Source organism: Gekko japonicus, unplaced genomic scaffold (genome assembly GCF_001447785.1).
Source record: "Gekko japonicus isolate JY-2015 unplaced genomic scaffold, Gekko_japonicus_V1.1 scaffold528, whole genome shotgun sequence".
Taxonomy (NCBI): domain Eukaryota; kingdom Metazoa; phylum Chordata; class Lepidosauria; order Squamata; family Gekkonidae; genus Gekko; species Gekko japonicus.
Genome location: NW_015170290.1, coordinates 871103 through 889085, shown reverse-complemented (window position 1 = coordinate 889085; position 17983 = coordinate 871103). Strand labels below are relative to the sequence as shown.

General features: G+C 41.7%; 1 protein-coding gene across 1 annotated transcript in view; it reads right to left on the bottom strand.

Moving 5' to 3' along the window:
• The window catches only part of LOC107116036 (protocadherin-15-like), a 456694-nt gene that overhangs the window by 23820 nt on the left and 414891 nt on the right, over window positions 1-17983 (bottom strand). Inside the window, exons 23-26 of the mRNA XM_015417887.1 lie at window positions 17450-17626; window positions 5934-6152; window positions 1605-1613; window positions 435-545 (exon numbers count right to left, since the gene is read on the bottom strand). Of these exons, the coding sequence (XP_015273373.1) occupies window positions 435-545; window positions 1605-1613; window positions 5934-6152; window positions 17450-17626 (516 nt within the window). The remainder of the gene's footprint in view (window positions 1-434; window positions 546-1604; window positions 1614-5933; window positions 6153-17449; window positions 17627-17983) is intronic.

The window sequence follows — 17983 nt, the reverse complement described above, 5'->3', positions numbered from 1 at the left end:
TCTTTCCATTAGACGACCCAGGAAGAGTGGAGCATACAGCTACCAGCACTGGGGCCCAAGGCCTCACCCCTCCTAGAAACAGTAATTCTGGCCTACTCAGGAACAAAGGCCTAATAATGAGTAAGGAAGGTGGGAAGAGGAGCATAAAACAGGCAGTTCTCCAAGTTGTACCTAGAAGGGGAAGAAAGGTGAAAAGTCTAGGGAGAAAAGGGTGTCCTGAGATGGTCTTTGAGATGAGGAAGAGAAAGAGAATTTTGTCAGCCCTTTTCCTTTCCCCTGGCTCCTGGGACAACTGGGTGGGGTACGTCAGAAGAAGAGTCCCATGAGCAGCATGTGAAGGAATCCCCTCCTCACACAAGCTGAAATCCATTTAGCCTCTGAATTATAGCTTGAGTTGCTATAACTGAATACCACAGATTTCATTGAGGACTTACATGGTACTGTCACCGAGTTCTTCATACAGATTAGTAGCAGGAGCACTTGCCGGCTTGCCAGCTGGTAAGGCCATCTGGATTCGAGCTGTCTTTGCACATTCAGCCTGCCTCCTTTGGTGAATCGCATGGGGAAAGAAAGAAGAGTGTCACGAACGTGTTCTCTAACCAAGATCACAGCAACAGCAACAACCATGGAAAGCATATTTTTCACAGCTTTTCACCTTCTAACAGGATACGGCACTAAGAAAACGAAGCGGGGGGGGGGAAATCTGATGTCTTAACTGATTCTATTTGCTTCAAAAATTCTCAACTCTGTTAAAAAGAAACATCCTTTTTCATGCTTGACTAAAAGTTCCAGAAGATGTGAATCACCAGCTCTAGCTCTGAAATTAACACCTATGATGCTTGAACATGAATGTGGAGTATGTCCCACTGACTTCACTGGAGCTTATTTCTAAGTAACTGTGTTTTAAGAAAACAGCCTACATTTGTCTTATAGAGCAGATAAGACTAGATTATCTCAGTGTGTACTCATGACCTTAAAATCTATGTATTGATTAGTCTGGGTTAGGAAAACACTCCAGGATTTACTCATAATCCGATTACACTATCAGGCCATTTGTGGCCCTGTTATCTGTGGTCATGTTCAAGTCTCTGCCTGTCCGACAAAAGCATCCTTTTCTGTATACACACAGAAACACATGCACATGCATGGCATACAACTAAACATAACATGTTTAATTTGATAACTACCTTACGCTATAAATTCAAAACATATTAAATGGCTATCAGTTATTTTGTAGCTTTTAAAATCCATGCATATCCTGAAGTACGTCAGTTTTATAGTTTGACTTTACTGCTGGCTGAAGTACTTCTGCAGAAGACATTAAATCTGGGCACGGAGGCTTGCATTTGTATAAAACAACTCCTGTCATCTCCCTCAATGTCATAGCTGAGTCATAAAACACACACATTTTGCTAGATGGATGTTAGATTTGGAAACTCAGCACAGGATGGCAGGGAGAGGATGGTGGAAGGCCCCCTTCTAATGCCCCAGTGTCTGTCTTGAAAGCAATTCCAGCCTCAGATTGCTCTGCCAGAACATTATGAGGCACAAAGCAAAACATTACCAATTATCACCTTTGCTAAAATATCAGAATACATACTTACTCTTTAAATCTGTTTTGTAAAGCAGAATAATAAAATAAGAAAAAGAACAGGTTATGAGTTTCACTTAGAAAACGAATTCAAAATAATGAAATTTTGTAACTATATCATTTTATACATATAATTAATTAAAATGACATTTGAAGGACACTATGGAAGTTTCCCTCCACACATGCACACTGTGGCAGTGGCTGAGCATGTTGTCTTAAATGCATGGCAATGTGTGCAGTCATGATTTTGAATCTGTGCTTCTCACAGAGGGGTCTACTGTGCCACAGCTGAGGGATGGAAAAGGGAGGGAAAGGGCTCCATACAGAGCTGGCCTGTCTATTAGACACACCTAGGTGATCAACTAAGGCAGCGGTTCCCAATTTTCATGGTATGGTGATCCACAAGTCCAAATTTACTTGGTATCCAGGGCTAGCCCAAGGCTTTTTTGTGCCTCAGGTGAACTATGACCTTGGCACACATCTAGTTCAGCATTCCATTTTCTACAGTGGCTAACCAGATGTTGTTGAGAAACCAACAACTGTTGCAGAAAGGGTGCAGCTTCTGCCACTATGAACCCCAAGAAAGTGGAATTCCGACATATACAAACTTTGTATATGGAGATTACGTTGACCACCCTCTGCTTCTCCATTACCCCCTCTAATCTCTGCTAAGAGTCTAAGGAACTCATTCTAGCAACCATCAGGACATGTTTTACTTGATCAACATGTATAGGAAGTGAAGAAAAAAATAACAACTAAAGCATGACACATAAAGTTCTGTTTCCAAGGCCAGATCTTGGTTTCCAAAATACAAAACAGAGCAACAGAAAGGGGAGGGGTGCCATTAGGGAGGGCTGGTCTGTGACTCACTTTCAGAGGTTTTGCAACTCACTTTTGGGTCCCAACCCACAGGTTGGGCAACAATGGCTTAGGGTACCAGAGAGAGGAGCTCCAAAACCAGCCCTGTTGCCACCCTGCCCCCCTCCAACATCAAGGTCTGCTGTGCCAAGTGGCAGCCTCCGGTGGTGCTCTCAGCCCCAGTGTAGGTGGCCAGCAAAGTCATTCACCAAGGGTGCCAAAAATCCTTTGGCTGGCCCTGGCTCCATAATGCAGAAGGAGATGAAAGCTATATCCACAGAAGGGAGTGGATCACACCTTATAATAATTTTGGAGGTGTTTGTCATTTCTCATAACTTATAACCATAGCCATATCTGAAGGAACACCTATTCTCACACAAACCTAACCAACCACTTCAGTCACCTTTGGAGATCCTGCTTTAGGTGTCCCTGACATCTGAGGCTGGAAGGGTGGCGATCTGAGAAAGGACCTTCTTGGCCAGGGCACCCAAATTCTAGAACTCCCTCTGCATTCATCTGTCTGTCTGTCTGTTTTGTTTGGTGTTCCCTCAATAACTCTTATTAGCCCTCCTCCCCGTTAGTGGTTTTATATGTTTGTATGTTTTATGTGTTTATGCTGTGTTTTGATTGTTTTCAATATTTTATATCTATTTGTATTTTAAATTATTTTTAATGTTTCAAATATCTTAAGGCTTTAATGCTTTGTTCTAATGTTTGCTGCCTTGGGGTGGAAATTGGGTGGAAAGGCCTGGAAACATTTTAAACAAACAAGCAAATAAACCATCCACGTACAGTCAACCATAAAATGATTTGATGGAGAAAAAAGAAAGTATTGGATAACACTTCTTTGTGAAGTCAGTTAAAACCACAGTTATCAAAGTGTGGGTTATGATTTTAAAAGTTAGTAGTGCAAATGAAAAGGAAGCTTTATAACTTCTGCATTTTAATTTACATATGGGACATTAAGGATTTTTTTAAAACAATAGGGCAACTCTGCATTTTGGGTGGGGGGGTCTAGTAGGGATGTTCCACCCTTGCAGGGTTGCCAGGTAACCACTGGGGGCAGGAGATATCCCAGCCCCAGCTCTCATTGCTGCTGCCACTCAAATGGCCGGTGAGAGAGAACTAAAGTAAAAATTGCCATAATTAGAACAGCATTATATCACATCCAGGGAAAACCTGGAAGTGATGTCATGTCTCTCTAGGAATCACTAGATTCTGGCAATTCCTAGAGAGGCATGATTTCACTTACTAGTTTTCCCCAGAAGTGACATAATGCTGTCACACTGATGGTGCCCCTTATGTTCCTGCTCCTTCAGACTCTTGTCAGTTGGCCAGTCAGCCCTATTCCTCTAATTTATAACCTTTCAATTGTAATTGCATTCTTGATTAGTGCAGAATACTGAAATTTCAAAGAATTTAATAGGAAAGAATAATGTTCACTTCTTGGCTTATTTACAAGTGGATTCAGAGCAGTGCTACAACAATGCTAACTTAAGACTTGAAAATAAGCAATGTAAAATTCATTTAATTTTAATGTCCTTTTTACTATGTGCAAAAAAATTAATTAATTGAATATTAAGCTGACCAGTGGGCTGGAAAACACTGAGAAATGTTGCTGCTACAGACAAAAAGTTTTAGTATAAAGCAAAATATGTTTCCATTGTATGTGCACTGAGAATGATAGTTATGTTCATTCAGCTATAATCAGTAGCTGTTCCCCCTCCCTTCGATCTTTGTTAGCTAGTGGCTACAATATAAGGAATGCTATAACAATAATGGAAAATGGACATGGGTTGGATCCAGCCAGCCTTTTTGCTCAGTCTCATCCAGTTCCTCCTTTTATTACAGCCACCACCCCAGAAGGCCTTTGTACATCCAAGCCCTATAGGCCTGCCAAGTCCCCCCGGGGGGTGGGGAAACCCCCGCCCCAGAGGCCCTGGGGGGAACCCCACCCCGACGTACGCGTCACCAGGAAGTGACGTTAGGATGCCGGGCAAACTGGGGGCAGGGCCACGACCATCGGCGGGAAAACTCTATGCCCGGGAGTCCCCCGCTGCAGCTGAGAAACGACTTGGCAACCCTAAAGCCCTATGATCCCCAGTGTAACCTTTGTTGGTGGTCAAAGTAAACACCTCTTTCCTTTTTAACGAACAGAAAAGCTGGCTGGATCCAACCCCATGTTTCTTGTATTACTATTCCTAGGCCACAGTGCTTAATCGTTTTTTGAGAAACCTGGATTCCATCGGAAAAAGATTCCTATATCTAAAAAGGCTCTAAGTGAGATGCTTTATAGAAGTGAAGTGACAGCCTGATGGTGCAGTCCTAAACAGAGTTACACCCATCTAAGGCCACTTACTTCAATGGACTTCAAGGGGTGTAACTCTGATTAGGATAACACAACGAGAAGGAAAAGTATTGTGATTACGCAATGGTAGAGGCAACTCCTCTTTGTGGCAGCCCCGTGAGAAGTGGATCCCAGTGCTGGGCATCCCTGGCAGCACATCAAGCAGAAAGCATTTCAAGAGACCTTCTATGAATTGATGGAAATGGAAATGCCACAGCGGGAGAAAAGGAAAGGCAGGATTGTTGGTTGAGAGGATACAGTGAATAGATATCCATGCCTTTATATAGCCCAATATTGCCAGCCATGACTGACATCAATCCTCTGTGGCCTCAGCAGATAAACCTAGAACGTTATACTTACAAAACACATACTCCATTCCTCTAAGCCACAGCTCTTACATAAAACAGTGTGATGGTAGTGGCACCAAAGGCATGGCCCCCCTTGAAGTCTCAGTGAGCAAGAAACTTACTGGACCATTACATTACATGAAATATGCTGTGTCTCTTAAGGCATATCCCAGAGCTGGCCTTCCCTAAGTCGAGAAGGCCACAGATGTTTGGAAATGGATTCTATTCATTTGCAGCCCTATCACCGCTTCCTGCTGATTTCCATCTGGGATATCGTAAGTGCCTGTACTGGAGTGAATTCCCCATTTGGCCAGAGGAAGCAATAACAATCCAGGAAGAGGCAAGCTTGAGTCTGGTTCCATCTTCTAAGTACTTTCAACTCCTATAGCTGTAGGGACCTAGCTTTTCAATGTGTCTTCCCTTACCAAAACAGTCTATCATCCTGGCCAGCTGATGTTTTCATGGTAAGCATTCAAGCACTTGGCCCCATACACAGGAGTGCAGTTACTGCAGCACCTGGGCATGACCTAAAGGTGGCTCCCCATCGCGGATCAACTTGGCTACTCAGCCACATTTCAATGTGAGCTATGTTTGAAATCCTAGGTGAGGTTTTACATACGCATAAAAAGAAACTCATTGGACTGTTATAATTACAAGGCAATAAGCTTCTGCATGTGGGCGTGCCAGAAATACAACCAAAAACATGCCCCAGCCAAGCCTCCCAATGCACAGCCCTTCACCCCCAAGGAATGCTTCATAATCAACAATAGAGGAAGGGTGTCATACTCACTGTCTGTAGCTGACCATAACTATTAAGATAGCAGGCATGCAGCAAAGGATGATGATGACAGCCAGAGCCAGCAATGCCCCTTCCGTGTAGCCTACGGCTTGCGCCTGCTTCTTGACATTGGCCACCACATCTGGAGTGCGGATTTCCAAAATGCGTCCTCCCTGGCCAAGGTATGGCTGAAACTCTTTATTGATATCCAGAAGTTTGCCATCTAGAAATCTTCAGCATTCAAGAATAAAATAAAGAAGGGTTAACAAGTACAAGAAGCAAGATCTAACGATTCTCTGTTCCTGCTTCAGGACCATCCCCTGAAACATTTGCTTCAAAGTTAGCATATTTGACATAGCCAAATGAATTAATGAAAAAATACTTGCCCTATCAAACATTCACACTGTCTTAAATGTTTGGTGACACTTTATATCACTAGCTACTCCTGAACCCCCCCCCCTTTTGCCCTCACTGTCCATGGCCCCATTTGTTCTTTCATCTTCTGAGCTGTGGTATCCTCACAAAGTATGTTTATGGGCGTGACATCTGTGACACCATCACATTGGATGTTGTATTGTGACATCATCAGCCAAGTCCCATGAGTTACCACAGCCCCTCCGACTCAATGGCGTTGAGGGCAAAGGTGTTATAGAAACATCATACCAGACAGCAGCAGCAGCCAGAGGAACAGAGGAGCACTAAACAGATTCGAAAGATTAACATATGCATGCTTTAAAGAACAAGACAAGAGGTACAATCTATTCCTATGCACTTGGGTCCAAACTAGATACGACACAGGAGATTCATGGTCTGATTTCCCTACGTTTAAAACCAGCTGCAGATGATCTCATTTGGATCAGGGCACTGCCACTGGAAGAGGGAAGGCCTATACTTGCTCCTGTTGCAATTCCCCACCCCCAATTAAAGCAGCCCTTCTAAAATCACCATTACAGCTGTTTGGGGGGGATGCTTTCCTTGGGGATGGGGGGGTTAAAGTGAGAGAACAGCACAGAAGAACAGAACGAGCACACACCCCCCATTAACACATCGCTAATACAATGCAGCTGCCTGCAGCTTGGGAATTGTGACCATGGCTCTCTTGTGTCATGCCAAGCTTGGCACTCCATTATCCAAAGAGCATGTGAAAAGAAAAGTCAATACAACAAAAGTTATAAAAACAGAACCAGTTCTGCAAGTAGGTTACTCGTCGTGAGATTCAAAAGGAGCAATCCTAAGCAGCTCTGTTCAGAGGTAAGATCTATATTATTCAGTTAGGCTTACTCCCAGGAAGGTGTGCTTGGAATTGCAAAGTTCCTGCACTGCTCTTGAATTACATTCTTCAGGACAAAGCAGGGAAATTCCAGTGTCATATAAACCAAAAATCTTTTTTTGCACACTAGTTGATGCTCATGTGTACCAGGTGTCTTTTTTACTGATGAAGAATATGCAGGTATTTTTCATTGCCAGCAGTATACTTCTGGGAGGTATCAAACACCATCTCAGTTAAAAATTCTATAAGCAGTTTCTCTACAAACCCTTATTTTAAGGTTTTCATATCTCATCCATGCATATTCTACACCAGTTGAAACCTGACATGCTGTACAAAATGAGACAAGGGACTTCTTTGTCAAAGATTCTACAGGAGATTGTATATTCTATTAATTATCTCTCTCGTTTTGTTTCATCAAGGGCAGTTCAGGTATCTTTAATATTTAATACTGCCCATTTGGCAGCATAGCCTTTTGGTGGTACTTATGTTGGAATCGCTTTGTAGCACACAATGGGAATTCTATTTGCAAAATAATTTTACTCATGGTTTCTAAACATTCCCAGAACAACACTCACTTGAAATCCAGATTGTATGCTTTATTATTGATCACAAGGGATAAAATATTATGCAGAGTTACTTGAAGTAAAGCCTCACTGAAATCAATGGAATGAGCTTCTGAGTAAGTGCATGCTGGGTTGCAGCCAAGGACAGGAGATAAAATTATGCAGTCTTAATCCTGTGTGAGTACTTAAACGGATAGGATGTGCAAAAAATTTCCTCATGTCTAGGCAGTGTAGACTGCTGTCCTAACGAAAGAGGCAACTGGCTCTAGGAATTAACATTTGGACTAAGGCTGCACAGAAGGGAAGCCATTTGCCAATTTCTGATGGACTACCTTACATTTGCTGGATGCTAGGGAGCTTGCAATGGGTGCTGGTTTAGATGGAACCTTGGTCTAATTATGCTCTTGTGTTCTTCTAGAGGAATAGATTCTCAGGATCACTTTACACCATTTAGTTATGCTTTGATGGCTGCAAGATCCTCTTGCTTTATAAGTTTAAAACAGAGTTACAGATCATCCATATCAAATAACAAAAAAGAAAACAATGCATGAGTGACATCAATCTACCCTTGGGTTTAACTACATTCACGCGTTACAGCTGCAATGATGATGCATTTGCTATTCTCTGTGTTAATTTCTGCATTACACTTTATTGCCATGAGGCCATATTTGTGAGCACCAAACCATATTTGAGTGGGAAGATGGCCTAGGGTGGCACTTCAAACTTTTAGATTTGGATGGCTTCTGCTAAGGCCATGTCTATTATTACCTGCTGTCTCAATTCCCCCTTGACCTAAAGGATGGAATACCATAACTTTTTACTTTTAGCCATGGTCTCTCTGCTGGGTACAGTGGATTCTGAAAAGACCTTGTTTGGTTTATTATCAGAGAAAAATCTGTTTGAATGAAGAATCAAGAACAGATTTTGTTACCCGCGATTGTAAAAATAGATTGCACGTGATATGTTGATTGTGACAATGGAATTCTTGGCATTTGGCACATTAGGTGTGAGAAGCAGACAAAAGCAAATATGAACCCAAGATACCAGCAGGGGGAATCCCTCCCCCCACTGCTGCCAATTCTCTCCAGAGGACACTGACTGCTGCTCTGGGCCCGGAAACAGCAGAGGAGCACACCAGCAGCTGCTCTAGCCCAGCAATAGAGGACATTGGATGCTGCTGTGACCCAGCCGCAGTAGATGCTGTCTGCTGCTCCAAGCCCTGCTGTGGGTGGAGGAGTCCAGCCCAGCCACCCAGTGGAACTAGCATCTGGGAGCCATTCCAAGCCTGGAGCAGCTCCTGGCACCTGCTGCTGGTCTCAAACAGCTCCTGAGATTTGCCTCCACCGCAGCCTGGCCTCAAAACAGCTCCGGGTGTCCACCTCTTCTATAGCAGGACCCAGAGCACCTCCTGCCATTCACCACAGTGGTGGCGGGACCCACAATGGCTCCCAGTGTACACTGTGGTGGCTAGGGTTGCCATGTCCTACCTGGCAGCCAGCGGTGGGGCTCCTGGATCCTTTTTGCTTTCAAAACCATAGAGTTTGACCAAAAACTAGAGCATTATCCCCCGATGCTGGCAACACAATGACATCACTTCCAGATGACATCATCGCATCAGGGACATTGCTCCTGTTTGGGGGTGGAGTTTTCCCTGCCAGCCAGTTGGTAGATGAAAGCCCCCTAAAAGCAGCGTAACTCCCACTGGGACCTGGGAACCCTAGTGATGGCAGCAGGGTATGAAGCAGCTCCAGCATTGCTACTGTTGCAGCAAGGCCTGGAGTAGCTCCTAGCATCTGCTACCAATGCAGCAGGGCCCAGAGTGGCTCTTGGCATTCACTGCCACCAGGCTCCAGGGTTCTGCCACAGCTTCTAACTGCCACTATAGAAGCATGTGCAGACAACACTTTTTTACTATTTAATTTTTTAATTCTACTTCGGGGGAAATGTAAACATTTCAGATTTTTTCTGCAAACCTGGGGAGTGCCCCAAGTTTGCGAAAACTCTGTTGAGCCTCCATGTGGCCCCATTCCGCAGATTTAGCTGTCCACAAATGGGGGTCGCAGTAAATGTTTTCCACCACAAAGAGTCAGTAGGGTTGCCAGGTCAGGGTTGGGAAATATCTGGAGATTTTGAGGGTGGAGCCAGGAGAGGGCAGGGTTTGGGGCAGGGAGAGGCCTCAGCATAGTACAATACCTTAGAGGCCATCCTTCAAAGCAGCCATTTTCTCCAGGGGGGCTGATCTCTGTCAGCTGGTGATCAGTTGTAAAAGCAGGAGATCCCCAGGCCCCACCTGGAGGCTGGCAACCCTAAGAGTCAGGGAAGTAAAACTGAACTTCACTTTCGCTGATTTCTAAGAACACAGTTTACTTGAAATTAAGTTGCACTGATTTCAGATGAAGTTGCTTTCAAATAAGGGCTGATGTCAATTTGATGAAACCACTATAACTTAACTGGGCCTATTTTTGTATAGTCACTAGTCGTGGTGGGCAAAGATTTAGGATACGGGTAATAGCAATCTTCAGGTGGCAGATAGATCCTTCTCAAGAGAGTCTTCCATAAGATCATTCAACTGGAAAAAGGAACTTCAGAGCGAGGAACGACGGCGCAGCGACGGGCGGTTCTCAGCGTGCTCTGAGCCACCCGATCCCTTGTTGCTCACTTCAGAGTCTCCCGGTTGCCGTGGAAACTCTGCCAGACCTCCTGGAGAGAGGTCTGGAGCAGGAGGCTTTATTTTGCCCCCCCGCAACTGGCAAGGCGGGGGGTGTCCACTATGTGCCCCGACGCAGGAGCAGTTTGTGGAGTGAAGCATGGTTCTCTATGCTTCACATAGCCGCCGCCATCCATTTTTATTTTAACTTGTATGGATTACAAAGATAACAGCAACCTAAAGGAAGGAAATATGAGAAAAGGAACTGTGAGTACCTCTATCTATATAAAAATATGGCTGAGTCCGGAGTATAACTTTGCAGAACGGAAAAGAAGAGTGGCCAGAGAGCGTGTTGGATCAGATGAAAGGCATGTGGATGTTTATTTATCTTTCTCCGGGGGATGTTTGGCTTCTCCTTAGGGGCAAGGATATTTGAGAACATTGGAAGATAATAGTTAAAAGAAACCGGTCTGTTTGTTCTTTTATCTCCTTGGAATGGAAGGACAGTTAAACTTGAGTAAATCAATTTAAAATGACAATTAAAATGGCGTCTATGGTAGAAGAGGAGGAGGAAGAAATTGACGAGAACACGCTAGTGGGAGAGATTACAGTAGAGCAATTTATGAGGGTAATGAGAGATGGCATACGGAGGGGTTTTGAAGAAGCTTTTGCAAATGTATTAGGAAAGCCAAACAACTTGCAATCAGAAATAGAAAATAAGAAAATGCTAGAACAATACCCTAAGACTTTAACGGAAAATGGACTTTCTCAGCAAGCAAAAAACAAACTGGAGACTATACCTCCATCCTCCTCTCAAATTAAAATATCTGGGGAAAAGATAATAAATATAACTATTGAAAAGACGAAAATCCCCAAAAAACAGGAACAAAAAATAAATTTCAAGAGAGAAAGAACAAGGAAAAAGAAAAGGGAAAAACGACGTTCATGGAAACTTAAAGGAGACAATACTTTATGGATGTTTGATTGGTTGAGAAGAAAAAGGAACAGCTTGGGAAGAGATTATCATGGAAAGATCGAAAACATTTAGACAGGTTGTTACAGAAGAGCAGACTGTTGATCCATAGGCAGAGAATCAAGTTGTATCCTTTTATTTGCTTGTCTACCTCCTTTGGATGTTTGTTTAAATGGAAGTACTGACCTTGGAAACTTTAATTAAAAATAAAAAGTAGAATGATATAGTGGGGTGTTAAGAGGGTACTGTATTGGTTTTGCAGTGATTAAAGATAGGAAAACCTGGTAAAAGAAGTGTGGATATTAATCTGATACCATTCTGAAAAGTAAGACCAATTAAAATTGATTTTGTAATGGTATAAGTTTAGTATAGAATGTTTGGATGCAAATAAAGTAGTAAATTCAAAATGTTAAATAAATAAATAAATAATTGAAAAATTTAAAAGTTATAAAAATTAAACTGATAATTTATACTTATATTGGAAACAGGTACTTATTGATTAATTGGAGTATGTGTGCTTTGTTAGAACGTAATCCTGAAATGACATGTGTTGGTTTTAGATGGTTATATTTGACAATGTCTCATAATTATTTTTAGAAGGAAGGTGGTAAATTGTAAAAACTAACATGAACAAACAAGAAAATTAAAGACTTATGTATTAATTTGCTAATGCTTGATCCTTGTACTTAAATAGCGCTTATTGGTTTGGTATCTTACGGTTAATTTGAGTCTGTGCTATATTAGACCCTAGCCCTGAAAGGACGTGTTTTGGCTCTGGATGGTTATATTTGACAATGTGCTATGATTACTGTCAGAATAGATGTGGCAAAATGTAAAAACTAACATGAACAAATAAGTAAACTAAAGATTTATGTATTAATGTGCTAGTACGTGATCCTGGTACTCAAATAAGAATTAATGGATTATATTTTTAAAAATGTATCTTTACATATACACGTGGGTTGTTGTTTTAAAAAAAGTATTTGTAGCTTATGTGTATATTTTTGATGTTGTTTATATCCAAAAGAAATGTTATAAGTATATATTATTCTGAAAACCAAATAAATAAACTTAAAAAAAAAGAAAAAAAGAAAAAGGAACTTCAGAATATTAAGTTAAGGCCTTCTGAGAAGTATTCTTTCTGAACTAAAAATATAACTTTGTGGGGGGGGGGAGGATCTCTCATTGCCATGTGCAAAGATTATTCTTTAAAAAACCCTATTCAGTGACCTGTGCTGGAAATAAACATTATAGGAAGGTTAAGCCTCTAATCCCTGACTGTTGGCCTTCCCGGACAACTGACTGGCCACTATGTGAGACAAAATGCTAGACTAGATGGACCACTGTTCTAATCCAGCAGTTCTTTTCTTATGTTCTTATAAGTGTAGAGCTTTTAAGGATCATTGTTTATATTAATGAACTTTTCACTGAATGCTTTCTTAAGGATTGCCTCCTTGTCATAGCAGTAAAAGATCGATCACCACACCAAAAGTGGTAAGGTTCTCATGGCTTCATAGTACTGCTTCCATGAAAAAGGGATGTATTTAGGATGGCAATCTTAACACCAGTGATGATCAAACTAATGGTTAAAACAATGGTGTCTGATCTGGTACTGATCCTTGTATTTGCTGTAAACATTGGAGCATATCTTGTGGTCCACTTGTGCTAGTATAGAAGTCATAGTCACTGTGTTTCTTTTAAAACATCTGTACACTGTTGCACAAAGAAAACCTCATTGTATTTAAAGACCTAAGTCTGCTTGTGCAAGGCATAACAGTAGCTAGACCGTTGGTCTAAATTTTTAATTTTAATAATGTAATTGAAGAATGGTATTTCAGTGTGGAAAATGATAAACACTCACAATTGTGTAAGATAGTGTCATGTCCAGCACATCCACAATGATCCCTGTGTTAAGGGAATACGACATGGTTGGATGTGTGCTTCACGGGTATTTCGCTGGATATGTGACAGTGGGAGCCATTTTAACATCTAGGAAAACATTTTTTTCCTCTAACGCATTATTTTACCACTGACCAGATCTCCCATTTTTAAAATGTGATTTTTCCCATTTGTTTTGGTTCTAGAGAAATGGGAAAATTCTAATATGTCTCTTATTGCATCCAAATTCTCTTCCCACTGCTCTGCAAGACATAAGGTCATGAGGCCTGCAGAGGAGAGAGAAAAACAGTGGACTGAGTGACACAACTCTCCCTTCCAAAAAGAAAAGGACCATGAAAGCAAACTCTGAAATCATCCTAGAGCGGGGCAAGGTGGGTCACAGAGCCCCTTCAAATCTTCTTGCTGCAGGATTAGGTGAAGGAAAGTATCAGCTGGAGTTGCTTTTGAGATTAGGATAAGCATCTGAGTTTATCGGAACCAGGCCTCTGGAGGTTGCCTGCCACCAGCTAAAACACGTTAATGCTTCAGATTGAAACTCTCACTTCATTTATCTCCTTTACTTAGCTAAGCTGACACTTGTTCACCTCTACCCCAAAGCCAAGAAAGTATTCCCTAGGATTTTGCTGATTTACATTTTTAAAAGCTTTTTGAAGAGGGGTAAAACTAAGCTGACTGTGCGGGCACAAGGAAAAAAAATCTAATTAGGCTGCTTCTAAGCCGATGTTAATCGGTAGCTGTTCAAAACAAAAAGCTGCACGCTTGCTTCACAGGTTTCCATTTTTTTTCCATGTTAACCTTCCTGAGTATACAGACTGTACATGAAAACTAAAATATAATTATACAAGGTGATTCCTTGGCCCTACAGAAAGGGGACAACATTTCCAATTCCCCCAAATATACTGTCTCTCTTAGAACAACTTCAGCCTACTTTGTATGCATGGGACAAAATTGTGGTGGTGGTAAAGAAGTTATTTCTTTTAAAAATGACTCATTCCTTTCATATCTACTTGGCAGTATGGCTGAGTTAACATATATAGCTTTAAGCTAATGATCATGTAGAGAGTTCTACTGGTGATACCACTGGGATAAATTTATTCAACTAAGAGAATATTACTTCAAGCATAGATGAAGTAGGGTGTTCTATACAAATGCTCAAGCTACAATGAACCATTCTGGCTGAAATCCTAGGCACACCCACTGAGAAGTAAACCTAGGGTTGACTGCCCCAAGGTACGGGTGGGGGTTCCCCCAGTTTCAGGGGCTCCAATCCGCTACTAGCCAGGAACTTTTTGTGAGTGGGGTGGGGGCTACAGTGTGTGGGGCTGATTTCCCAGCCATGATTCGCTGCTTGGGATTCAGGCACACATGCTGCTGGCAGCATGCAGGGCTGGCTGCCAGTAAGGCTCGCAGTGAATGGGGCAGTGGCACATGTGCCTGAATCCCAAGTGGCAAGTTGCTGCTGGGAAATGGTTCCCATCCCACTTGCAAAAAGACTTACGCACCATGGTTCCCATCCCACTTGCAAAAAGACTCTTTAAAGGGATTTTTGAGAACAGAGCATGTGGTCAGTGACAGCCTCTCTCCCTCCCTCCTGAAAGATTTAAAGGGCCCTCCATCTGATTAGTGGGCCATGTGCTCCCCGCCAATCAGTTGGAGGGCCCTTTAAATCTCACAGGAGGGGAGGGAGAGGGGTGGCCCCAGGTGGTCACTCTTGGAAGCAGGGCTTGGGATAACCCCTGCCCACCTCCAAAACACCCCCCAAATTCCCCCGCCAGAGTAATTAAAGATATACATGTTAACTCAGACAAACTGACAATCCTAAATTAACCCTGTTGAAGTCAATGGGATATGAATACACATGATTAATACTAGGGCACTAATCTACAAAGTGCTGCACCTCTTTGGGTAATTCATTCAATACTAACCAATACTTGGACAGTGGTCCATGGGGTGCTGTGTTAGGTAACTGACTCCATTTCAATTCTACAGATAACAGTGAGGAAATCACACTTGAGTGGATAATGGAAGATGAGATAGAAATAATTTGAAAGGAAAATGCAGCTCCTAACAAGTGGATGGAGGTGTTAAGAAAAATAGTGATGATATATTATTAGGGGATTAATTGATATTATTGTGTTTATGAAATTAGGTCCACAATCCTGTGAAGTACAACTGGGTACACACAAGGGCAGTCCCACTGCCATGTTTGGAAAGCACATGGTTCAGTTTTACTCCTAAAGCTTTACTGTCCCACCCTTGAAATTATGTGTAGTTCTTGTGATGTTTTGAATCATTGCCTAAGTGCATATATTAAGACTTTATTGATGCCATAGAGGCTGGATATCAAATTAACATGCCCAGGAAGATATAGTGTTTTATCCTGGCTCTGCACTGTGAAAGTAAGAAGGAATTATGACACTGTGACACAAGCTGGAATGGAGAGAACAAACAGTATATATATAGCTTGAAAAAGAGACACTGGAGCTTGATATACTGCAACCTTGCTGAGTAAACCTTCATGGTGAATGTCACCCTGCATACAAACATGGTAATGGCATCATATAGATTCAAACGTCCCACAAATAATTGTCCCATCTTAAATGACAGCTGTGTGAATGCTGATGATGAAACCATCAGGAGTAGATTCTCTAGACTGATATGGTCTGCTCTTTCTTCATTCTTTTTGAGGTGAGGGGTGAACCAATATCATCAAGAGGTTAGAAACAATAAAGGAAAGCTAATGTTTTCTTGTTTTGTTCTGTATGTTCAAGCATTTGTCTCTGTCGGTTTGTGCATTTGCTACCTGTCCATATAATATTAGATTGCAAATATTTTTTCCCCACTCTCTTGTCTGGTTACTATTTGTAACCCCTCTCTCTCCATCTATCATAAGCTTATTTACTTCATCTCTGCTATTCAGCATCCATATGGGGTTCTACCTTGCTTGTGTGGTAATTCATCCATGCATGGTTTTGGAACTCAGGGGAACAATGCCCCTCTAATAAAACAGAATGCATGACAGAGCCCACAGGTATTTGCTTTTGAGGGACATGACTGACAGACTGTCTTCTTCAATCACTGAGCACTTTGGTGCAGCTCCCCTTTGGGGAGAAGTAGCACAAGAAGATGCATGCAAAGCAGCAGACATCAGTGTATTTGGAGGAAGAATAATTGTCTACCTCTCCTTGTAGACACAGGGCAGCAGATGAAATAGGTTTGGGAACTAGGGTGAAAAATAACAGTTTAAAAGAAATGAGAACATACCCAGCAGTGAGTGTTTGAAATCTGCAGACTGTCAATATTCATGTGTCAGTGCTGATGATCCTAGGCAAACTGTGAATGGCTGAGATGCATGAAAGAATTCTGACTGAGCCACTTCAGATGCTGGTTGGGGAATCACATGACTGAATGCATCTCAACATAAAAATAAGCCACACGCATAGAAAATAAGCACATCATGGAGAAGAATAGGTTAGACTCTTTCAAGTGAGAAGAACAGGGAGTGGGTGTATAAAGAAAAAATCAGTCACTACAGCCTTTATCTCAATGGGCACAAGTCCAGGCAATTCGTCTACAGTTTGAAAAAGCAGTGACATATATATATTCATACATAGGGACTGTCCAAAATTTGGAAAATGTTGACATTCTTTTGTAAATGCTGATAATCCCACCTCATCTATTATTTGTGAAAAACTAAGCCTGTGTTTCCCATTGTCCCAAGCCCTGGAGCCCAATTGACTTGAAAAGAACCCTTCCCTTCTGTGCAGCCAGAATAACTTATCTATTCCTGTTTGGGGGAGACAGAAACAAGGCTTTCTGCCAGTGAGTGTTGCATGGAAAGCACCAACCTCGCATTGAAGAATCCCTTTCTTTCAGCAGAAGTCTTTAGAAAAAGATTCATCCAAGAAAGGCTAGCTTTGAATCTGAATGAGTTTCAACAGATTGAGTGTCAAAACTTCCATGTTATCTATATGTGGAATGAGCTGTGACTATAAATATTAGGGAAATATCATGAGTCTATAAATACTTCATGCTCTGTACGCCTCTCAGTACAACACAAAAGGGAAAATACATATTTTGGGGGGTCAATGTGATCAAGGAACAGTCAGAAATAACTATGATGCAAAATAGATTTTCAAGGTGCTACCATAAAGACCAATCACATAAATTACATACTTGAAAAGCTCATTCCTCATTATAGCACGGTTTGTTTGAGGATCAATGGCATAGACCATGAGATCAGATTTTGAATAGTCTTCTTCTGAATAACCATCTCCATATCTACGAGCACCAATGGATTCTACCACAACTTTTGCACCAGGAATCTGGTCTTGAACATAGCGCTCCAAAATCCTGATAAGGGAATATAATGGAAACAATTTATCAATATTTCTTTTCTTTTTGTATAATTTGAGATCGACAAGTTACAACGTAATAGGCAAAAATGAACAGGCCATGAAACACCAATAATTCAACTTCATATTTTTAACTCTTCAGCCCCTAGAGAAAATGTAACAACACAAAAGCAATTCTTATGCTCTATGTCCTTAACTTTACTTCTTCGTCTTCATGACAGCATTTGAGTTTCAAACAGCTTCTGATAAATTCATGTTGGCATTTGAGTTTTACGAAGCTGGTATTTTAGTAGTATTTTAGAAATAAAACTGCTAGCATTCAATTATAACACTTCTTAGACAGGCAGTAATTTCT